The sequence below is a fragment of the Myotis myotis genome, unplaced genomic scaffold (genome assembly GCF_014108235.1).
Source record: "Myotis myotis isolate mMyoMyo1 unplaced genomic scaffold, mMyoMyo1.p scaffold_m19_p_7, whole genome shotgun sequence".
In the NCBI taxonomy this organism is placed as follows: Eukaryota; Metazoa; Chordata; class Mammalia; order Chiroptera; family Vespertilionidae; genus Myotis; species Myotis myotis.
In genome coordinates, this window is record NW_023416379.1 from 38100910 (window position 1) to 38125563 (window position 24654).

The 24654-nt window shown below is 44.5% G+C and overlaps 1 protein-coding gene across 1 annotated transcript in view; it reads right to left on the reverse strand.

Moving 5' to 3' along the window:
• ARMC2 (armadillo repeat containing 2) overlaps nucleotides 1–18496 on the reverse strand; it is a 93126-nt gene extending 74630 nt beyond the window's left edge. Inside the window, exons 1-4 of the mRNA XM_036318442.1 lie at nucleotides 18340–18496; nucleotides 12658–12918; nucleotides 12150–12222; nucleotides 3639–3810 (exon numbers count right to left, since the gene is read on the reverse strand). Of these exons, the coding sequence (XP_036174335.1) occupies nucleotides 3639–3810; nucleotides 12150–12222; nucleotides 12658–12875 (463 nt within the window). The 5' untranslated portion in view covers nucleotides 12876–12918; nucleotides 18340–18496. The remainder of the gene's footprint in view (nucleotides 1–3638; nucleotides 3811–12149; nucleotides 12223–12657; nucleotides 12919–18339) is intronic.
• Nucleotides 18497–24654: the final 6158 nt, after the last annotated feature.

Consider the following 24654-nt stretch of genomic DNA (forward strand, 5'->3'; position numbering starts at 1 on the left):
AACAAATTCTACAGCAGGTCCTGCATGAGGCTCGGAACAACAGGATGGGTGGGTGTGGGGAAATGCAAGGAATTCCACATTGTTGGTGCATAGACTGTGGGGTGGGCTAGGCCAGGGAGGGTTGAGAGAAGGGCCTGGATAGGGCCAGATCACAACAGGGCTGTACATGCAAGGAGTGGGGGCTTCATCCCCCAGACCAGGAGTCAGCAAACTACCACCAAATCTGGCCCACCTCCCATTGTGGTAGAGCCTGCAAGCTAAGAATGGTTTTCATATTTTTAAATGGTTGGGGGTAAAAATCAAAAGAAAAAAACATGTTTTGTAACATGATCATTATATGAAATTCAAATTTCACTGGCCATAAATCAGTCTATGGTTGCTTTTCATAAGGGCAGAGATGAGCAGATGTACAGACTGCGTGACCTACAAGGTCTAAAATATTTACTATTAGGCCCTTCACAGGAAAAGTTTGCCAACGTCTGTGCTAGGTCAGTGTTTCTCAAACTGTGTTCTCCAAAAGACAGATTCCATAGCCAAGTCGACTTGTGAAATGCTGGGTGGAATTAAAATTAAACGCTTTCTTTACCAGATGGCTTTACCGACTCTCTGAACATGCCCATGTGTATTGCGAGTCTCCGAGGGGGAGAGAACGTGAGTGCACCTATTTCAGCACTGAGCTCTTTTTTCCAAGGAAAAGCTATTAATATTTTGCTAGAATTTCCCTAGAACTCAGTTTGGCAAACACTCCTTTAGGCACAGGGGGCCCTCTGAAGGTTTTTTAGCAAGAAGATGACGCAATCTGATTTTTGTTTGCTTCCTGACCTCTGATCCCTGATGGCACACACAGAACATGATTTCTGTGGTCCGGTGAGATAAAGGGAGATGGCCCACAGCCATGTCTGGGTGGGAGCTTGGCTTCCCCAGGCTGTGCTGGCTGCTCCAAGGGCCGAGCGACCTTGTGTTGGCCCACTTGCAGCCCCCGCAGAGGGTGAGGTGGAGCAAGACAGGAGGGCCGGAGACGAGGGACAAGGCCGGAGGTGATCAAGGCAGTGAGGCGGAGGTGGGACAGGAGAGCAGACCCAAGCAGTATTTAGAAAGCCCATTTAGGAGGCCCGGGAGGGGCTGGTGATGGCAAAGATGACCGGGATGGGTGAGAGGGTGCAGACGGCACTGAGGTCTCTGTCCGGCTTGGATAACCGGGGAGCTGTCAGCAACACTGCCCTCTCGAGCCAAAAACCACAGAGCAATTAAACTGCTGGCCCAAGAAGCCGGGCACACACATCTCTTCCCCTTTCATTTTCGTAAATTGGAAATGCCCAGCCTGTCACCACACCCCGAGCCCCGCCCGTGGCAGTGTCAGCTGCAAAGGACTTCCCACCAAAGAGAGGGCCGCCACTCCATCTCCGTCAACACGGTTCCATTTACAATCACCCAGGAGAGGGTCCCTTCTCTACACAACAGGGACGGAAACCAGCCCAGGGAGCCGCTGTGCGGATGACAGTGGCCACAAGGCTAGAGCGTCAGCGTTTTTTGTGGATGGGGCAATGTGCGCTTTTAAAGGGACAGCGCCTTCTAGCTGCCATCGCTTCCTGAGTGCTGACACAGACCCAGGGGGTGGTGGAAAGGGTGAGGTGGGGCCGCTGCAAACAGGGTGGATAAGAGAACCGCAGCAAAGACGTGCTTTGGGGCAGCTTGGAGGCGCGAAGATGGCCTCGGTGCTGGGACAGGGTGACTGCCGCCCACGGCACCTTCCGAGCACCACTGGGGTGCTGTGGCCAAGGGCCCGGGGGCCCAGGAGGGGAGGAGCTAAGCCATGAGGGAAGCACAGAAGACGAGGTGGTGGGTGACACAGCCACCTGTTCAGGCACCTTCACAAAGCCGTGAGTGGCTCGGTAAGCAGCAGGGTTCTCAGGGTGAGCTTCCAAGAGTTAAAAGCGTTACACGTGGCTGCGGCATTCGCGTTCAAAGCCACCCAACGAACGGCCATTTAGTAGCTCTTACACCAGCTCTGCCATCCTGTTCACAAGAAGTGACCCTGCTCCTCTCTGCGTCTGCCTTCACTCCCAACCTTGATCCCATCCCCCTCACCCTGTCAAGGGCTTTGCTCCTGCAGCTACCACTCCCTTCTGATGAACTGGTCTGCTAGGGCCCAGTGTGGAGCCTGTGAAAGTGGCTCAGGTGATTGTAATGTGCCCCGACACTGAGAAACATACGGCGGATGGTGTGTCTCCCTTGCTTAGACCCTGCCCTGGCTTTTCCCTGCAAGCAGCTTAGAGCAGGCGATTCCCCCAGCCTGGCCTGCGTGGCCTTTGGCCTCAGCTCCCGCATCCATAGCGGGACGGCTCTCCTGCACTACACATCACCGCGTCACACACACACACACACACACACACACACACACACACACACACACACACACACACCCTGCACTGCCTCTCTTTTCTCTCCTTGATGCCACCTCTTCAGCTATGTCAGGGATCTCTGGAGACCTTAGGAACCGGACAGGAACATGAGCTGAGTGGCCGGGCGACATGGGGAACAGCAGATCACATCCGGGGCTAAGAGGGTGGGCACACCCAGCTCCAGTCATTCTCTTGGGGGCTGCACAGAAAGGGGCCCCGGAGTGGCTGGACCATTAGATTTTTCATACATCTGGACTCTCCCATGAGTGCTGAGTTTAGATGTTGATGACTACAGGAAAGGCTGGTATGTGAAACCAGGAGGCGCCTCAGGGCGGCTCACAGCCTTCGGCATCCATCCTCAGTCCCTCGTCTGTGTGGCTGCTGCCAGCCCTCCACCAAGCCTTAAACTGGAGGAGGGCCAGTTCCGCCGGCCCCGGGCAAAGTGGTTTCCCGACTTTTCTGACCATAGAGAGTAATAGTGAATGTATAACACGCTTGACTATGAATGTACTACATAGCAAATTTACAACAGGGCCCTGAACACACAGGTATGTGGCTGGAAAAGTCTCTCGAAGCCGCACTCATTCCCCTTATTGTCTGCAGTGCACCCTGACGTTTTCCATTACATGTTGGTCTACTTCATTTTTTTTTAATGCTTGGAGTGATCCACTAAATTGATTGTCACCCACTGCTGTTGCTTGGTTTGAAAACTCTTAGCATGCCCTGGGCAGGGAATGATGCCAACTGGTGGGGCCACGCCTTAGAATGCCCCTCCGTCCCCAGATTTAGATATCTGCCGGCAATTCTGCGACAGCACGAAAAGCCCCATTCAACTTTTGCTTATATTTTCCCATGGGATCGGAGGGGTACTGCCAAAGACCCAAGCTCAGTGGACATTATATGAGTCTTAAAAATGCCTAATGAAATGAACAATTTCTTAAACTCTAATTTAAAAATCATTTATCCAATCTTGATAAACCCGTTCATTAGAAAATACTTGTCCTCCTATCCTTTTTCTACCAAGTAAGCTTTTTGAAAACTATGATATTTAGGTATTCTTTATAAACACCCAGAAAAATATGTGAACAATATTTCTTACCCAGCTTTTGTGTAATATTAACTAAGTCCTAATTAATGTAAAAAAAAAATCACATGGGGTTTGAAAATATGATATAAAAATAGCTTTTGCGTGCAAATTCGAGAGACATGCCCGCCCCCAGCTGTAAAGGGCCTTACGCTCGGCGGGAGGCGGCGTCCTGTCTGGCAGAAGGGCCCCCTGGGAGGCCGCCCTGAATAAGCGCGCCCGGGCGCTGCTTATCCTCCGCATCTTCACGGGGTCCACCGGGGGCTTCGGGAAGGAAAGGCCGGGGTCCTCTTCTGTGGTGGGAGATGCCGGAGCTTTCGGTTTCTGGAAAGAGAATGTTTAAACGACTGGCGTGAGTTTCTGTGTCTCATACCAGACTGGCACCTGGGGCTGGCCCTGCCCCTGCCGCTGAGCACAGGCAGGGCTTTCTGCCTGGCTGGTCCCCGCCCCGGGCTCTACGTCTCATGGGCCATCTTACTCAATATGTTATATAGATAACTCTTGTTCATTGTCTTTGTCAAATACATTGTATTAATTACACTACTATCCTGCTTAGTGTTTTTAAAAAACAACAAACAGTTTATCCATGCTAGCAGCCAGCTATCTGTGTGAGAGACTAAAACATTTGGGAGAGTATATTCAACATGCGTTGCAAATTTATGTATTCAATTCAGTTCAGAAAACATGTATTGGGCACCTATATGTGTCAAAAACTATGTGGAATATAAAGATGACCATTACACATTTTGGACTCCACAAAAGTACTTTTTAATGATATAAAAAAAAATTTTAAAAATATATTTTTACATATTTCAGAGAGAGGAAAGGAGAGGGAGAGAGAGACTCATTGACTGTCTGCCTCCTCCAGGTCCCCTACTGGGGATCGAATCCGCAACCCAGGCATGTGTCTGACTGGGTGTGTTAATTGAACCACGACCTCCTGGTTTACACGTCGATGCTCAACCACTGAGCAGGCAAATTGATATAAAATTTTAGAAACTAATTTAAAGTCACAAAACATAAGAGCAAGAAGTTGTCTTGGACTTATGACATAAACATGTCTTATTTTCCATATCACTAGAATTCTATGCTGTTATCCTTAGAAAAGAAACATTACTGGCAAAATTCCAATTCCTTAAAGACTTAAAAATACCAGCACCAGGCACTGTGCTTCCCAGTGCATCTTCAGATCTAAGCTCCAGGTGGCAGTGGCCTCTGACCCAGGGCCAGAACTTCATGGAAGCCTAAACTCCCACTTTCAGTGTTGCTGGTGGTCAGTCCTCCCTCCCTCCAACATTAGCAGAATTACCTGTCTGTGAAAGAGCAATCTTATGGCAGTAGTGCTTTTGGGGTCTCTAACCAAAAATAATCAAGTTCAAGTTCCTCAAGTCACTTACATAAATATGTGAAATGAGTGAGTCTCAATCCCACAGGTTTGTCAATAAATATTTAAAAAATACAGTGTGAACTTCAAGTCAGATAATTTGGAAAAATGGGTGAAGTCATCTATCATATATGACACATAATTTTAAACACATGTTTTCCTTATATACATTAAGAGAACAAAGGCATCTATCCTAGAGTTCGCCCTCCAAGGAGTTACTTATTTCAATAATGATGACATTTTTCAAAATTTTTTTTCTTTTCCAATTACAGTTGACATTCAATATTTTTTTCATTCAATATTATTTTATATTAGTGTCAGGTGTACTCAAAATATTTGTTCATTTGCACCTGAAATCAGTTCACGAACCACATAAAAAACTAGTTATGACTTTAGAGACACATTCTTCTAAACACAGCTAGAAAACTGGTAAATAAAATAATTAGCATAGTATAGAGGAAGAGTAAATGACTTTGGAATCAAACTGATCTGGAGTGGAATCCACTCCCTAGCTGTGTGACCTTGGGCTGGCCATTGACTTCTCTGAACTTGCCCAGCTATCAAATGGAGACAGCAGTCCCCTTCTTGCAGGGACACTGACATAGACAATTCCTGTTACGGAGGCTCCAGACATGCTAGCTCCCTTCCCTATGTGAGTGACTCACTCATTATTTACCGAATTTGGCTCCAAGATACTTTTAAGTCACAAAGCCAAGGCTCTAGCCTCTGACACAACTTTGCTCGGAAGAAAAATCCTGAATTCAGAGGCATCTATTCTGAAGGAGACAACACTCATTTGTCTGTATAAATTCTGCTATATTTGTTTGATAAATAGTCACTTTACTTTTTATTCTCCCTAATGTATTGCAAAATATTCATTAGAATGTGACTTAGGCCATGAAACTAAGAGTAACAAAAAAAGCTAAAAGCATATAAAACAGGAAAGTTAAGTGCTTTAGGTATTATTATGGAAGATACGATACATTAGGACAATCTCAATATTGAATGTAGATACAAAGTTTTCTTATCTCAAAACATCTGTACTCTGCAGGTACCTTGAATATAAAGCAAAGACCAAGAAGTCTGCCAAATAATAATGATGCAGATAAATAAATGTTTGTTTTTATTTTTTTACAAATGCCATAACTGTTCTAAAAATTTTGGACACTAAATAAAAGATCTTATAAAGGGAAAAATGTTTTTGCAAAGCTAAGTTTTACCCAAAGGACAATAGCTGGATTGCCTCTGATGGCAAGATAAAGCCCCTTCCCTGCTCCCTGATAGAAGGTGGGATTTTCCTAGCACAACGCTAGTCGGTGTTGGCATAATGACAAATTACTTCCAATTTACTGTTGACCTTTACTAAATCATTTGTCTCATTTAAACATACACCTCACTGGTCTACTTAAAATACAAACTGATACATGTAAAGCATTTTTAAACTCGTCAGGGAAAACGACTAAAGAAATCATCAATTTCTATCACGTCAGGTTCTACAAAATGGTCTTCCACGTTGCAGAGCAAAATGGTGTCTATAGAGCTAAACAGTAACAATGTTTTCATACACAATTCGTGGCATTTCAGAATTCAGAGAAGGTTTCAAGTAACTTTCAGTCTTCACTGGAGAACCTTCCTCCCCCGTGTTGTGTGTCATGACATGAACCAGGGACTGGAGTATAATCAGGGACACTGGAAAGTCAGAATTTAAGATTTCTTCTGGTGGATAAAACTGCTCCAGTCCGTTGAAGACTGAGAGACTACTTTCACAGAACCACCTAATGAAAGAAGACAAAATTCCTAGAACATCTAAGGGATCTGGCTGGCTCGGCTCTCCTCCCAGCACTTGGGCCTTGACTGATTTCTGACCTGGATCCTTGGGATCACCAGTTGGGAACATGGGGTGTCCCCTGTTCTACATGAAGGCTGGGAACGGGAGTCTATGACATCCCACCCCAGAAAGTTGCTATGATTTAATTTGTAAAACAGCAACACACACACACACACACACACACACACACACACCTCTTGGAAGTTAGAAAGCAAGTATTAAAAATTCCCCCAAGCCCATGACGTCTGCATGTGGCAATCGGACATGATTTCTATTACCATGATTTCCTCTCGCAGGTACCCTGGGCTCTTCTGTCTCTCTCAGCAGGTGACTCACGGAGGTAATGCTACCACTCCTTCCAGACACAGTGAAAGACATTGTTTTGTCTTAGTCTGCTTTTTCTCACCCTGAATCTCCTCTAACCTCAAAGTATGGGCTTCTTAGTCCCCATCTTTTAAAAAAATATTACATTTTGTTTTACTCACCAAATACTTGGAGTTTGGTTCCTATCTATCTATCTATCTATCTATCTATCTATCTATCTATATATATAAAAGCCTAAGTGACCATTAAGACTGAACGACCGGAACAACCAGTCGACCAGTCGCTATGATGCACACTGATCACCGGGGGGCAGACGCTCAACACAGAAGCTCCTCCCTGGTGGTCAGTGCACTCCCACAGCCAACCTCCCATGGCCCCTCCCCCCCAGCTGGTCAACCTCCCATCCCTCCTCAACCCCCAGCCAGCCAGCCCCAATGGGCCCCCATCACTGGCCAGGCTGAGGGACCCCACCCATGCACGAATTTGTGCACTGGGCCTCTAGTAAAATATACAAATTATGGCTCAAACTAACATGTGCTATGAGCAGTGAGGACAGCAGTGACCATGGGGAGGCGGTGTCTGAAAGGCTGGCAATGGTCTGTTTTCTTTGAGTGCTGCTTACCGAGTGTGCTGAGCTAGTGTACATTAATCAAGCTGCGCCCTTTGGATCTGTGTCTTTTCTGTATGTCAATAAAAAGTTTAATAAAAATACCTGGAACTTAAATAACAAGGCTTTGTAAAGTTGGGAGACACCGGGAGAATTCTGTTTTGACAGTGATAGTGAAGAAAGACACAATTCCCTATTTGTTCACATGGTCCCATGCCTTTTCCTACTTTCTACAATCAAAGCATGAGAGCAGCTGCCCCTGCGTCTATAAATCTGAATACCAGCTAACCAGAGCTGCAGAATGAAACAAGGAATAGCTGCCACCACACAACAGCCTGGTCTCAGAGCTGTTGGGAAAGGTGGAGGAGGGCTGCTAAGAAGGGACAAAGGTGTGCCTAGGCATTCCTACAGCGCAGGTTGATGTAAATGTTAAGGGAAGACTACGTTGCAAGGCTTTCCCCTGTCTTAAAAGGTCACTCGTGCTAATGGGAACACTGGTGAGCCAGTCAGACCAGCCAACCAAGGCCTCAGTGGCCAGGACCAGGAGCATTCATTTTCCCATCACTCTCTGAAGCCCAGGTCATTTCTGAGTGCAGGCAGCCCACAGACAAACAGGGGGAGAAACAGAGAGAAGGCGGGTACACGTGCAGGCGCAGAGTTGAGCTGATGTGTTAAATGTAGGAGCTGGAAAGAGTTGCTCTCTGGATCCCTCTTTCCTGTCTGAGTGCTGGTTGAGGGATTATTAAACAAGCCTGAGAAAGTGTCCTAGATCCAAATAGTGTGAAATTCAATTGGTTAGGACTTTATAAATTCTTTGGGCAAGTTTATCCTCTATTAGATGCCCTATCCCCACCTTCCTCCTTTATCCTGTCTTCTCTATCCCTCCCCTCCATCCTCCCACTCTTATTTCCCCTTATTCCTCCCTTTGTCAAAGGGCAGGTAGTATGAGGCCCCACTTTCAGAGTTTCTCGACTGGGAGCTCCAAACTTTATTGTTTAAAATGAATTATACTTAAGACCCTTACATAATCCACTATTAACAAAATTATTTCAAACTAAAGGAGTTACGTAACTTAACATGGAGATTTCTTAGCCCATTTTCACTTTGCACCTAGCACCCAACCATTCTACAGGAAAAAAATTTAACTTCAATGACCTTAAACAGAGGCAATGCCAACATTATCTCTGTCTGACACCAAATCCCACAGTCTCAGAATAGTACCAGTTTGACAAGGACCAGGTTCAGTCTAGAAATACAAATTTTTATGAAAGAGTAGGGGAAGGGATGGAGTGAATCCCAAAAAACTACAGCAATATTGAAAACGATTGATAGGAGTCAAATGACAGAATTATGCAATAGAGAGCCATTCTACAACCAGGTAGACCCATTGGACTGCCCAGATGAGGTCCTCTTACTGTAGTTGGCTCAAAACCCATTAGTACCCAAGGTTGTAGGTACAAGAAGCCATATGTCAATAATGATTGGCAAAATATTTATTGCATATCGGTTCACACATACTATTTTGGAATCTTACTTTCATCATCTGCAATATAAAAACAAATATAATCTTCTTCACAAAGGCATTTTGATGAGTACTTTAAGACTATGTGATACATTTTGAGACAATTGGTAATTTGGACATGGACTATACATTAAATTATATTACTGAGTAATGTTAATTTTCTGAGACGCAAGGATAGCACTGTGGTTATATGGGAGACTATCCTTGTTCATAAGAGATGCACACAAATTTTTATGGGTAAAGTCTTACAATGTCTGAAACTTACTTTCAAACAGTCCACCAAAAACACACACACACACATGCACACACATATACAGTGACAAAAACTGAGAAGCAGCTTGAGTGACACTCCAATTCCATAAAAGTCTGAGGAGTTGGTGTCGCTGGTACTTGCAGTAGCAGGGGCATAGGGAGGGGTACCTAAAATCAGAAGGATTGGCTGCAGGTCTGTGCAACCCTTTCCCAGCTCTACATAATCAGGCTACAGAACCCAGGAGTAGATGGGAGGTTTGTTCTCTCAAGACGGTAAAACAGCAGCTCTGAATCAGGCTAATCAGGCACAGTTGATGGCCAGGGTACTTTGTGTAAGCATAGATATTAATGGAACATTTAAATACTGAATGTAAGACATTCCTACCTTTTTCTGCTACCTGATTCCTGGAAGTTAGAAACAACCTTTGTCCTCCAGGCAAGAGCCTAGAAGACACTTCTACAGAAAATTAACTAGCCCTCAAGGAAAGCCCTAAAGATACTGCCATTGGGAGTTTCATAAACAACACAGCCCAGCCAGATCCCTCCCCTCTAAATGTAGGTGTGGGGCCCAGCCAGTGTGGCTCAGTGGTTGAGTGTCGACCTATGAACCAAGAGGTCACGGTTTGATTCCCAGTCAGGGCACATGCCTGGGTTGCAGGATCGATCCCCAGTGTGGGGCGTGCAGAAGGCAGCTGATCAATGATTCTCTCCATCATTTATGTTTCTATCTCTCCCTCTCCCTTCCTCTCTCCGAAATCAATAAAAATATATTTTAAAAAGAATAAATGTGGGTGTGGGTAGGTATAACCTATGTGTTGACCAACCCATTCTACATGCTTCCACTCTCAAATAAGGGCAGCCAAGCAAGCAGCAGGAGCTAACTGAGGAGAGCTCTAATATGAAAAACAAACCCAAACAAACAGAAAATGCATCAAGACACAGAGAAAAGACCATGTGAAGACATGGGGGGAAAGACAGCCATTCACAAGTCAGCAAAAAGTCCTTAGAAGTAACCGACCCAGCTGCTACCTTGATATCAGACTTCTAATCTTCAGAACTGTGAGAAAATAAATTTCTGTTGTTTAAGTCACACACACACACACGCATGCACGCACGCAACAGAAATTTTAAAGGGAGAAGAAAACAACTGAAAAATCAAAACTATCATTAATACATGCAGTTGAGAAGCTACAACTATGAAACAAGAACTGAACGCTATGTATTTTTTAAATGATAATTTAAAGGGGGGGGAAGCTTTTGGAAAATTAAAAATATGATAGCAGAAATGAAAAGAACTCAATAAAATGACTAGAAGATAACATCTTTTCTAAAAAAAAAGATGAGAGACAGAAAAGAGGAAATAAGAAAATTAAAGTGCCAATCCAGAGGATCCCACATCCAAACAATGAATTCCAGAAAGAGTAAACAGGACATAAAAGAGGGGAAGACATATCAAAATAGTTCAAGGGCATTTCCCAGAGCTGATTCCTCATTGAAGTGCCCAGCAGGATGGATAAAAATGGACTAAAGCAAAGGCCCATTATCATAAAATTTCAGAACACTGGGAACAAAGAGAAATCCTACATACTTCCAGAGAGAGAGAGAGAGAGAGAGAGAGAGAGAGAGAGAGAGAACCCAGCAATTGAGGTCTCAAATAATTCCCTTCCCATACACCCCTTCTCAGGAAGTTATTGGAGGGAGTGCTCCAGCAAATCGACAGTGAATCAAGAAAGAGGAGGACTTTGGATACAGGAAACAGGACCTCCAGCTTAAGAGGGAGAAGCCAGCTGTGCTCCAAATGCCCAGGGCAAGGGGTCCAGGACGGAGGGTGGAAAATTCTCCAAGGAGACAAATCAACAGAATACCTAATGTGCCTGAATATATGAAGGAGATTTAAAACACTGGGGAAGAGTTTGGGGTTGAAAGAGTAATAATACAAAACAAAACAAAACAAAACAAAACAAAACAAAACAAAAAAAGCAAGGCAATTATTAATCCCAGGGAAAACAAAAAGTGGTGCAGGGAAGAAGTGATCATCATCAATCATTCTTAGTTCAAGGCTCCTCTGTAAACAGGGTTAATATAATCAGAGGAAAGGGCTCTAGCCAAAATTATGCTATATCTACACTGGGAGTAGCAGTGGGGACAGAAAGGGTGAATGTGTTGTGGGGAGGTGTGGGAGGATAGACAAGAGTTACGACTTCATCTTCAATAATGGGAAGTCATTAGATAATTTCTCGAGCTCCTAAGTCAGAGAGCAGCAAGACCCTGTGCTATTTAGAAATTTGGATGAAAAACAAAACAAAACAAAACAAAACAAAACAAAACAAAACAAGAAAATGTGCCAAAAGAGCTTAAAGTGAGAGCCACTGTAGAGGGGAGAATGAAGAAGAAGGGGACAGGAGACTGCTGGAGTTGTTTTGGTAGCAAATATTTGATTCTTTATGTCCATGTTTTTATTTTTATATAACTATTACAAATAAAATGATATATGTGCATAAGTTTTTTGAATTAAAAAATACTGTGAAACATTTGGTTTACCAGGTTACTCTATTTCTAAAATTTCTTCTTATTAAACTGTAGATAAATAAAAATGTTTTATTAGATACTAACCATTATATTTGAAAAAGTATAAAAGAATTTGTTTTCATATTAAATTATTAGTGCATTAGGTCTATGTACTAATACTCTACCAAGTATTTTTGACCAATTCCATTTCACAGCTCTTGTGATATGGAGTACTCACAAGCTCTAGCGGGCTGAGACGTGCACTGGAAATGGGCCTGGAATCAGATGACTCAAAATTGGATGCATGGAGGCTAGCACAGGAGATGGAACAGAAATATTAGTTTGTGAAGAATCATTTCTTTTATTTCTAGTTTATATTAGTTAACTCTAGCCCAAAACTAAAGTATTCAATGCAAAAGTCTTGAGATATTTTAACAAATCATAGTACTTAAAACATTTTATTCATAAGTCTTTTCATTGCTTTGGAGAGAATTAAAAATACTGAATAATGAAAAGAAATGCATATGATGATTTTTAAAAGCTTTGTTCATATTGCTTTATAAAACAGACATGACAACCACTATTAACATTGCAAGCCAACTTCGTGGACCCAAGGCCTAAAATTATCTTTGAGAATCCTGAACAGATACAAGAGATATAATTGGTATAATTCGCAGAAGTCAGAGGGAACATGTCATCTCATGGCTTACATATCTGGATGTACAGGAAAGAGAAATGTCATATACCTGAAGCAGGAAGGGGGTCTATTTTCTGGTGTCCTTGAAGAGGCAGGTCCAAATAGTTTTCTTTGGTCTTCCTGTGGCGTGAATGGTCTTTGGGTCCCAACTGTTCTTAATGCATTTCGTGCTTCACTTATGATTTCTGCGCTGGTCTTCTGCTTGGCCACTAAAGATCGATAAAACGGATCCCGCTTCTCTAACTTTTGATCATTTGGAGACAGCATCTTTCCTTTTGAAGTAAAACCTTCTTCAGCTAGAAACCACACCCTACAAATACACAGCACAACATGTCAGCTATTTTCATCCAGTAGTTTAGAAAGGAGGGCTTAAACCAGCCGTGGGCAAACTATGGCCTGCGGGCCGGATCCCGCCCGTTTGAAATGAATAAAACTAAAAAAAAAAAAAAAGACCGTACCCTTTTATGTAATGATGTTTACTTTGAATTTATATTAGTTCACACAAACACTCCATCCATGCTTTTGTTCCAGCCCTCCGGTCCAGTTTAAGAACCCATTGTGGCCCTCGAGTCAAAAAGTTTGCCCACCCCTGGAACCCATCTATAGATGCTTAAATCATCCCTCTATATTAAACGTGAAAAATGATACATACATTTAAATTAAAAATCTACCAGGTAGTTACAGTTAGAAGATCAGGATGGGAGAAGAGCTTTCAAAGATATAGGTTAATAGACACAGTTTTGCCCACGGGAATATATGTGATTGGGGAAAGGGATATGCCGGGAAGAGACCCAGAATGAAAGCTAAGCCTGGAGAGAAAGAGGACAAGTCATGAAAGAAGATGGACTAAAAAGAGAAAATGAGCCTGGCCAGCATGGCACAGTGGTTGAGCATCGACCTCTGAACCAGGAGGTCATGGTTTGATTCCCTGTCGGGGCACACACCTGGGTTGCCGGCTCAATCCCCAGTAGGGAGAGAGCAGGAGGAAGCTGATCAATGATTCTCTCTCATCATTGATGTTTCAATCTCTCTCTCCCTCTTCCTTCCTCTCTGAAATCAATAAAAATATATATATTTAAAAAAGAGAGAGAAAGCGAAAAAATGATCTATCCTCTACCAGCCCCCCAAAATACTGGAGGGTTCTGTTAAAATTTTAAACTAAATTTTCCTTTTCTTTCCTACTGCTCTTCACACAAAATGCTAGCATTAAGATTAAATTTAGATAGATAGGGTCTATTTCCAAACTACATTTGCTTTTATAAATATAATTTGTAAACTCAGAGAAAGGTTCGACCCCACATGTGTCCATACCTTTGAATGGATTGATCCAAATCACTTTCAGTGTGAGACAGTATTCTAGAATAAAAGCCAAAAATCAGTTTCAAACTACCCCTTCTCAGGCCACCTAACCTCAGTTAAAGAGTTAAAGTCATACACAAGGGCTTTGACAATGAAGATTCTTCTTTTTTTTTTGTTTTATTTAATCCTCACCTGAGGATATTTTTCCATTACTTTTACTTTTTTTTATTTTTTAAGAGAAAGTGGAAGGGAAAAAGGGAGGGAGGGAGGGACGGAGAGAGAGAGAAGAGAGAGAGAGAGGGAATCAGCGATGTAAGAGAGAGACATCAATTGGTTGCCTCCTGCACACTCCCCAACAGAGACCAGGGGTTGACCCTGCAACCCAGGTACATGCCCTTGACCAGGAATCGAACCTGAGACCCTTCAGTGTGCAGGATGACTCTCTAACCACTAAACCACACAGGCCAGGGCCAGGTTTGTTTGTTTTTGCAAGGCGCATTACAATAAGAAATTACACCACTTAGTAAGAGAAGCTTCAGTACAATAAACAAGTTTCTTCCAGAATCCAAATCAGGTGTGCGACTCTCTTGGCCCCACATGTCACCAATAAGTCTGGCAACATCCAAAGGTGATCTGACAAACCTAATAAAGATGAAAGGGCTTTGGATAAATAATAATGAACTATCATTCCTGACTAAGGTTCTCCCTGACTTACCAGGTTGCACTGAAAACTATACTCTTTCATACAACAATGATGCAGAACATTTACTCAAGTCACATTCTAGGAAGTCTGTAAATTATTTGGGCATACAGGAGTTTAGGCTGACCAAATAGTGTTGGAAACAATGCAAATAATACTTAAAATTTTTCTGTCTCTAAATTTTTACCACAAATTCTACCACAACTTTCTCACCTTTCTTCTTTCTTCCCTCCTAAATCTCATTTTAACTGTATACTGTGAAGAGCTGTTTTAATAATGTAAGGTCTGTACAGTTAACCAGTTATTATGTTAATATTAATATATTATTAACCAAATCAAACATGAAAATGTTCAATGACAGTGAACTGAGTTAGAAGTAAATTTTGGCGGGGAGGAGGAGATTTTTTCCTTTATTTGTTAAATTAAAAATTCTTATCATAGATGGTTTTTGCCAACTTAAAATAAACCCAATTACTCAGAGTTAAAAAAAAAAAACCAACTTGCCTCTTTAAAGTATTTCACAATAATACCACAGAAATTTTAACTTTACAAAAGTTTTCCTGAGAAATGGAACAAATCCATTCAGCTAGAACTGATTAACTGTTTCCTATGTGCAAAGCCCTCTGCTTGGATCTCTGGGAACACAGATGGGAATAAATACTATCTTCACTCTCGGGCAAGAAGGACCACTAATGCTAGTTAAACATTTATTTTAACACCAAGCACTATGCTAAGTACTCTTGAGTACAACATCTCATGTAATCCCCACAACACTTCTGTGAGGTGGATAGAGTCTTAAGCAATAGAAAAAAAAAAAGCTATGACATATGCCCAGAGATGATATTCAAGCTACTACCCGCTAGGTGGGGTAGTAGGAGGTGGGGGCATCAGAGGCCTTGGGCTGCAGCTGTTTACACACCACCGTAGAGACATGCCATTATTTTCACAACTGGAGTGGCCTTCTTGGTGGTTAGCAGCTGAATATCAGCTCTATTTGTATTCAAATGATTTTAATACAAAGTAGGAACTGATGGGGCAATTAAAAAAACAACACGCCATGTGATTACAAAAGAGGAGGGGGCTTCTGATTGGGAGAAGGTGGCAGGTAGGCTTCTTGGAGGAGGTGATGCTTGATCTGGGTTCTGGGATCATGGGCTGATTTTGAGCAAGTGGCACTGGCTGGCATTGGGGCTGGAGTAGAGAAGGAATTTCGAAGTCAGTGAGTGAGCAAAGGCAGAGTGCCAGGGACGTATGGGTGTGTGACGAATGAGGGGCAGCTCTGGAAATGAAGACTGGAGTGGGACCAGCCAGGGAACTCAACGGCAGGTCAAGGAATCAAGAAAAACTGATGAGAAAATGAAAAGATTCTGAGGTATGATGTGATCTGGCAGGGACTGGCGGCATGGAAAGAAGGGAAAAATTAGAAGGGACAAAATCAGCAAACCTTAGAGGCCCTCCCTCATGGAAACGTTCCTCTCACCCTCCCAGCCTCAGGTAGGTGACTGTCCTCCATTCTCCACAAGGTCCCCAGTTGTCTCTGTCAGCACACCCTCCCACTGTGCCTACATAACTGGTGTTGTCCCACCAGACTCAGACCCAGCTCTGCGTGTGAGGCCCAGCTGAAGGTCAACAATTGCATATAATTGCGGGATTCCATTTTCAAAATGTGTTTTATTCATTTTTAGAGAGAAAGGGAGAGGGGGAGAGAGAGGGAAACATTGATGAGAGAGAGAAACATCGGTCAGCTGCCTCCTGACAGGCACTCTGACCTGGGACTGGGCCTGCAACTTGGGCATGTGCCCTGATCGGGAATCAAACTGGCAACCAAACGGGTAACCTTTTGGTGCACAGGATGATGCTCAACCAACTGAGCCACACCAGCCAGGACTGGACTCCATTTTCAAATACAGACCTGAGCTAGGAAATACCCAGACGGAGGCTGCCTGGCTTCCTTAATTGGAGACATTTGTTACAGTAGATTAGAAAAGCATATTGGACTTCATTTCAAATGGCATCTGATTCTTGGTGCCATGTGGTCATATGAGAACAATTGTAACTTTGAGTCACTGGGCATGAAGAAAGACTCGATAAATGTTGTGATCAGTGGATGAGGTATTGAAAGCCCGAAATACAGGAGTGAAGGTGAAATAGAGGTAACAAGAGAAATGAGAACTAGTGAGGAGCACCAAGAGCAGAACATACAACAGGATTTGGCATCTAAGGAGACAGGAAAGGGCAGAGGTGATACCAGGTATGCAACCTAGGGAGCAGGAGGGCAAGGGGACCTTTTAAAAGAAAACAGGAGAGTCGACTCTGAAGGGAAAGAAGAAAGCATCGCTGTCCTGAGTTTATGGTGTCCACAGAACCACTAGAAGATGAATACCATCAGTGGTAGGAAATTTGAAACTGGAGACAGTTTTAAACACAGTATTTCTTATTGGTTGGTACAAAAGTTTTGAGTCATTATTTATAAGTTTATACCTAATGATGACCTGTCTTCACCTTTGTGCCAACAGACACCTGAATCAGAGCCTTCTTGCTAAATGCAATACTGCAACTATCAAGATGCTCACAATGGGGGAAAGACTGGCCATTTCCATACTATTTTCGCTGCAAATCAAATCATCAGGACCTTTACCTGATTCTGAATTACCTTTGTGTTAATATGAGCATCCAAAGAGGCAGTGGTTCAGGGCTCAGACGCTGGAGTAAGGGTTCAAATACCCTGACAATCCGCAGCTATATCACTTAGGGCAGGGTCCCAACATCGCTAAGCCTCAGTTTCCTCGTCTGTGACGTATGTGTAGTAATAGTAATAGCCTCATAGAATTATTTTGATAATTAAGTGACATCACTCACGTAAAGCGCTTTAGCATGGTGCCTGGCCCTCAGAAAACATTTACTACTGTCCAAGCGCCATGCGGTAAAAAATACAGCAAGAATGTCTCCCTGAATAAAAACAATACATTGCAAAAGAAAAGGAATGGCATTTGTTCAGAGTTTTCATATATTTTTATAAAATTTAAGTTTAAATAAGGGGTGTTTTCCTCTATGAACAGAGAGTCTTTGTTAAATATTTTATTTAATGTCAACTATGCTAAATCAACAACTAATCAGAAAATAATAAATTCACAAAACGGGATACAAATAAGAGTGGTACTTGCTTTTCTACCAAGTAAAGTAATTCCAAATCAGGGAGAGATGGAAGGCCTGCTGTGACACTGGTGGGAATGAATGATGGACGGCATGATGTGAACATTTTAATGTATATTGTTACACCTACACTTACTTATTTATCGAGGCTCTGTTGCATCGAAGAGTCCAGGTACAGTTTGTGCGACCTTAACTGGGTCCCGGTCTGCCCAGACAAAGCCCTTTAGTCTACCCTACTCTGGTTCAGCAAACATTGAGTGTCTATGAAGTACGTACCGCGCACTCGGCTAATGCTCAGCGTATAGATAGAAAGACAGCGAGGCCCAGCCGAGCGAGTAGGCACCGCACTCTCAGGGCCTCTCTTCCCGCCCCACCCCTCCATCTGGGAACAGAAAGGAGGACAGCAGGAGGGGGTTCCCGGTGAACCCGCGGAGCCTCACCTCCCGCGCGGAGAGCGGCTCCCCTCACCCCCACAATGCCCCCTCCTCCACTGGTCCAGGGGGGGCAGCATCTTCACCCTGCGCGTCTGCCCCACCGGCCGCCCAACGTCTCCATGGCAACCGTACACAAACTACCTACCCGGGGCGCCTGCTGCCGAGCCGGGTCACTGCTGAGCAATCCCGAGGAGCGGGCCAGGGAAGGAGTGGGGAGTGGGCGCGGGAAAGGGGGCTTCTGGCCGGACCGCAGCACCTGCGATTAGCGCGGGAGCAGTCACAGCTGCGGGGCTTCAGTTCATCTTCCAGTTTTCCCCGGGCGGCGCAGCGGTGATGGAGAAGGCGGGGCGGACGGGGCGGGGCGGGGCCAAACCCGGCGAGTGGAGTGGGGAGAGGCGAGGGGTGGCCAGGAGGTCCCCTCCCAGTAAGGCTCGCACAGAAATGCGGAGGCGTGGGAGGAGCCTGGGTCCGGCTGCAGGCCGGGAGGGCGAGGATCCCTTGATGGGAGGGAGGGAGTGAGGGCTCCGCGTAGACGAACCCTGCGGGAAAGCGTCTACTTTTACAACTTACGGAGCCACCTGTGTCGAGCCCAGATGAGATTTCAGCGCCTCTATAAATAACAAGTAGGACTGCCGCCTGCGGAGTGTTTAGGGGTTAGAGGATTTACTCCTTCAGATTGCGGCACTGTATTAGGTCGAACTAGTGGCTTAACCTCTCAATCTGTAAATGGAGGGGAATAGTAGGACCTAGCCAGGTCCTGTGGTGGTGAAGACTGAGAAAATCGATTTAAAACGTTATGCAATGGACGAAATGTTAAACTGTTGCTATGATTGAGCCCGTGCATTTGGATAGCACTTTAGGATTACAAGGGATATTAACACTGAATATTATCTTTTTGAGCATCCCTGCCACTCTGCGCTAGCCAGCTTGGCATCCCCATTCACTAGAGACAAAATAGGGGCCCCAGGTCTAGTGAGTGACAACCTAGATTCAGTTCTAGGCCTCCCGTGGGCAATCATTTTGTTTTACTGCATCAAAACACTTGATCGGCAAAAAGAACCCCACATATTTTTCTGGTTTAATTCTGTTCTCTCCTATTAGACCACTCAGCAACACTTAACAGTGTTAAATACAAGTGAGACCATAATCACTCCCCATTCAGGTTTGCACCACACTTTACACATATGGGAATTTTTCAGCTTAAGTGTTGTTGTCAACATTGGGAAAATGCCACATCCCTTGGTGCTAAGTATATGGTAAAGAATAATTACATTGAAGATATTTTTGAGCACATACTAAGTGTTAAGGCATTGTGCTATGTGGTAAAGGATACTAACCTGCACTAAAGGAATGTCAGTCGTCTTCAGAGTACCCAACAGGATTTCAAACATAGCAGACAATAAACATTTATTAGTCGATTGGATAATTTGAGGGCCTAAAACAAAGTATTTGTGTTCTTCAGCGTTGAGATCTTTTTTCCAGTGACTGAACATGAATTATCACATCAAGTCCCTTCTACTGGCCACTGGACTCCATTGTGCAAAGGGACCTTTGCCCATTGAATATAAAACCATAACTAGTATTTTGAATTCACAACTTGTGTGATCAAAATACAATTTCATTTTTTGTCTCTCAGTATCATTTTAAAATATATTCAGTGTTGTTATCTTCCCTGCCCCTGGATGGAACGTTGGGTTGAGTTTTTGTATTTCCTGCTCATTTTTAGGAAACTGATAGTCCTATATAGGAATTACGTTTCAACCAAAATTATAATGTTGGGTACAAGACATAAACAAATGCAGCAAACTTCACTTGGCTGTGAGGCTTCTCTGCTGCCCCAGGATCCCAGGTGCAGGTGTGTAACTGACTCTCCCAGCAGTAACTGACTTTTCCCACCACTGCCCCCTCACTAGAGGCTACTTAGGACCCGCCTGCCCTGGAGGGCGGGGAGTGGGGAGAGGGGAAGGCAGGAGCACGCCTCCCTGGAGGTGATTGCCTTTGACCTTGCTGTGCCTGGCCTATGGTTAAAGCAACTCATGTGGGTCTTCCCTGGGCCCTTCGGAAGTTTCCCATTAATGAGGACCTTCCCGCCTGGGGCTCTTTGGGTGGGTGCAGCACTATTCCACAGTTGCTTACAACTCCTTCCCTGCCCTAGACATTCAGGGTTCACTGCAGCCCCTTTAAATGGGTCTCAAGATGACCCCTCATCTTGTCCAAGGGAAACCCCACACATCTCTTGCCCCAGTGACTCGGAGACTGCAGGCCCATCCCCTTGCAGCCTCCTCCAGGCTGTCACATGGAGCTTTAATTTTCCCAGGAGTGAGTCAGGCTCCAATCCTCTGGACCACCCAACTGCAGTCTCTGGCAGGCCCCCCTGGGCAGCCCCTCTCACGGGGTTTGAGATGAATGCGGTGGCATCCCCACACTCCTCTCCAGAGCAATGTCCTTACACATTCTCCCACTTTGCTCTGACTCCTTGTTTTTAGCCTCAACCCGGACCCTCGGGCCCAGGGAGTCTATGTTTCTTTGTAACTTGCTCTGTGGAGCCTGCCTCACCTTCGCTTTGGAACGGAGGATATACAATCACCACTGCAACTGAAACTTCAGCTTCAACACCTGTTGTGCAGCCGGTTACTAACTATGCTCTTGCACCCTAAGATCTTGGTCTGGAATAGACCTCGTAAGCACACTATTAGAACCCGAAGCTAGCCAGCTCAGTGGCCAGGAAATGTCTGCCAGGCAAGTTAGAACAACTGAAAGAATGACAAGGACAGAATCATAGGAAGCAATTATTTAAAGCAATAAAACTGCCCGGTTTACTACACGGAAGGACACACTATGGGAAAATATTGAGGCTATCGTAGTAGCGGCCTATTATATTGACCCCGCTATTCCTCCATGGTTACCTAATGGGTATTTAACAGACTTTGACATAGTTAAACTTGTAAGTGGAATTATCTTAGAAACAAAATTGCTGACAATTTTTATACCTTAGAGAGATTAAAGAGGAAAACAAAACAATTGTAAATATGACATTTATAAAGCACTACATTTGGAGCATTTTATTTTTATTGCTTTGTTTGGAGTTTATAATAAGCCTGAAACATAGTTAGTTCAGGGACTATTTTCCCAATTTGAGAGTGGTGAAACAGGGTCAGAGAGGATCAGTGACCTGCCCACAGCCACACAGGTAGGAAAGTGGTATTTTTGGTGCCCAAGTCCAGTGTTCCCTCTGCTATTGTACACGTGTCACTACAGTTTCTCAGGCTGAGGCCTCTCATTCGCAGCACTGAGAGGTACTTCCTGGGCTGTGGAGCCTGTTAGGGAATTCTCTTCATTTTCTCCCAGACTGATCTCCGTAGGTCCTGTGTGGGCTACAGGGATCAAGAACTTAAGAATCTTTACAGTCACTTACAAATGCCTGCTGGATTTCTGGATTTTGAGTTAAAGTGAGAGCTATATAGATGGTAGGATGGGTAATATAATTTCACACACTCTAAGATGCAAGTAATGAAATGATGACCTCATAGATACTTATACCCACACAATCTGCCAATGTGTTTTATAGTTGATATTATAGTTTACACCACACACCCCTCGTATTTAATATCTATAGATTATTTTGATTTATACATTATTAAAAGGTACAGTCTAAAGAAATACTTCTTTAATGCTTACAATTTCCCCAATGATTTTTATGACCATAACAGAGACATGACTCACAGAGGGGGAAAATTGCTTCTGGCATAGAGTAAAAATCACCAATTTAGAATTCTAATATTCGCTTCAAGACACTTTCCGCCTTTGTAAATATGAATCTCGGTGCTTTAATTATATTTATCACATAATCCCTGCGTCGAGTTCATCAAATTGATAGCCTATGTAATTTTTGCCTGCAGATTTAAAGGTGCAAATACATTGAAGTTCAACGTGGTGGAAATTTACAATGCAATGCAAATTAACTAACTTCATGGAACCGGATAGGCACAGGACTGTGGAGTGGTCCTAAAACTTATTAACTGAAAAAAATTACATTAGAATTCTCTATTTAATGGGGCTCAGCTGTTACTCGTACACCTTAAGTATTACTTTGCCTTTAAACACATTATCCCTCCCACAGCACTTCCACCACCCAAGGCCACGTTCTCCATGAGCAGCCAAGTCATGTGTTGCTAGCGGTGCTAAGGAATGAGGGTCCCCATAATTACCAGTTGATTACAAAGTCTCTAACTCCTAGTATTTCATTGGAAGGGAGAGGGCTCTAGTTTTCAGGGGTTGAGTCAACAGGAGTCCTAACTATGAATTGCTCTGTCTTAAAGAACTGCTGAAGTACCTCCTGCACGTTGAAAGAGACGATCAGAAAACCCCTAGTCCTTGTCAAGCTCACTGTGAGACATTACTAAGTGAGCGTGCCTGCATCTTTTGGAAGCTTTGGACTGCAAAGAACAAAAGACCCCATCCACAGGAGCTTACGTATCAGGACATTTATGCTTTTGTTTAACAATAAACCTCCAGGTCAGCTGTTTCAGGGTTGGCCCTGCAGCACAGGGATGATAAAGAGTGTCTGTCAGTCATGCCTCCCCAGGTGGTCACAGGACGGCTGTGGCAGCAGTGGCCTGTAAACTCACTCTTACATGGTAGCGTTTCAAAGCAGGGAAAAGAGAGAGAATGGCAAGGCCCTCTTCCTATACATTTCTTCTTTACACAGGGGAAAACATTTCCCAGAAGCCCTTCGGCTGTGTTCTCCTTACATCCCATTGGGCAGAGCTGTGTCACATGCCCAGTCCCTGCCAGAGATGAATGGAATTACTCTTATTCTGATTGACTTAAATCAATCAAGTTTCATCCTCCAGGGTTTGGGGGAGAAGCCCATCTTTTCTGAGCATTTTGCTACCACCTGAACCAAACGAGTCTATTTAGCAGGAAGAAGAGGCAATGGCTGTTGGGTAGATGCTAATGATGTCTGCCACGGTGGTCTGGGTAAACTGATGAAAAGTGTCTCCTGATAATCAAGAGATTTTGAAGGTTGCCTGTTCGGACTGGAACAAGCGAACCAAGAGAGTAATCTCTAGTAGGCAGGGTGCTTAATCCTGCCTTCCAGTAGAATCACGTGGAAAGCTTCACAAACCATCTCTGCCCAGCACCCACCCCGATGCTCTGATTCAGCTGCAGGAGAGAAGCGCCCAGGGGAACGGTTCCGTGTCCTTTAGAGTTGGGAGGAAACTGTGATGTGCAGCAGCCAGCATGGGGAACCCAGCCCTCATGAAGGCCCAAGCTCCCTGTCTGAGGGCCTCCATCAGGATCCAACAGGAAGCAAAAATGTAAAAAGAGCCCTTGGCTTTCCGAGCAGAAGGACTAGAGAGAGGGGACTCACTGCACGACCCCGAGATGAGGCTCACAGACTCCTGAGGCTGTCCTGGAAGTCCCTCCCTCCTGTCCACATGCCATCGTGGACACTTTTTATATTTCCTCTCCAACAGGCCCCTCTGACCCCACTCGTTCTCCTCCTACTCCAAGTCCACCCTGTGTTCAGCAGCCAAAGTGACTGTCACAGGCCACAGTCCTGGATGTGCCCATCTCTGCTCACAGGCTCTCAATGTCTGCCCATTGACCAAACCAAACCCCAGATCCTCTGCGACCTGTGCTGCCACCTTACTATAATAACTAAGTCTACTTGGGGGTTCTATCAGGTCCCGTGCTAAATGCTTTGATGACTTTAAATCAGCAAATCTTTCCATTCTAAAGTCCTACTGTTCTTCTCATTTTACATGCAAGGAAATTGAGGTTTAGTTTCTTCACCTGCCCAGGTCACACAGTTGGTAAAAAGTGTGAATCTAGGATTCAAGCCCAGCCAGTCTGACTCTGGAGGCCACGCTCCTTCACACACCAGGTGCTCAGCCAAACCAACTGCTGCCATTCCCTGGACACTCCCAGCGACTCCCCACCTCTGTGCCTTGCCTTTGGGTAGGCTGTCTCCCTTGGAGAGCCTGGGCACTCAGCAGGGATGTCCTGCAGTACTGGGAGGATTGCAAGGAGGAGCTCACCATGGAGCAGTCCACAGGAGAAGCAGAGAAGATGAAATGTAACTGCCCATTTTCTTCTGCTTCCTTTTCCATTGGTCAGTTTCCATTAGTGGATTTAGTGGGACACTTTTGTAGCTTTCTGTACCCATGGTCCAGAAAGAAGAGCAGAGACAGTGTGAATGGGGATGAGCAGGTCTGGGGATGGGCCAGAGGATAAAGTCTGCAGGGCAGGCTCTAGGCCTGGGTTGATGGGGAAGTCAAGGGGGGGGGGGTCTGTGAGGTTTGGGAGAGGCCAGAGGACAAAGGTCACACAAGAGCCCAAAGTAGATGAGGTGGTTTGAAGGAGGGAACTGAGAATGTCCTGTGGTAGACAGAGCTCTAGACTGGAAGTCAGGAGACCTCAATTCATATGCTGCTGCTGCCACTCTGGCTGTGGG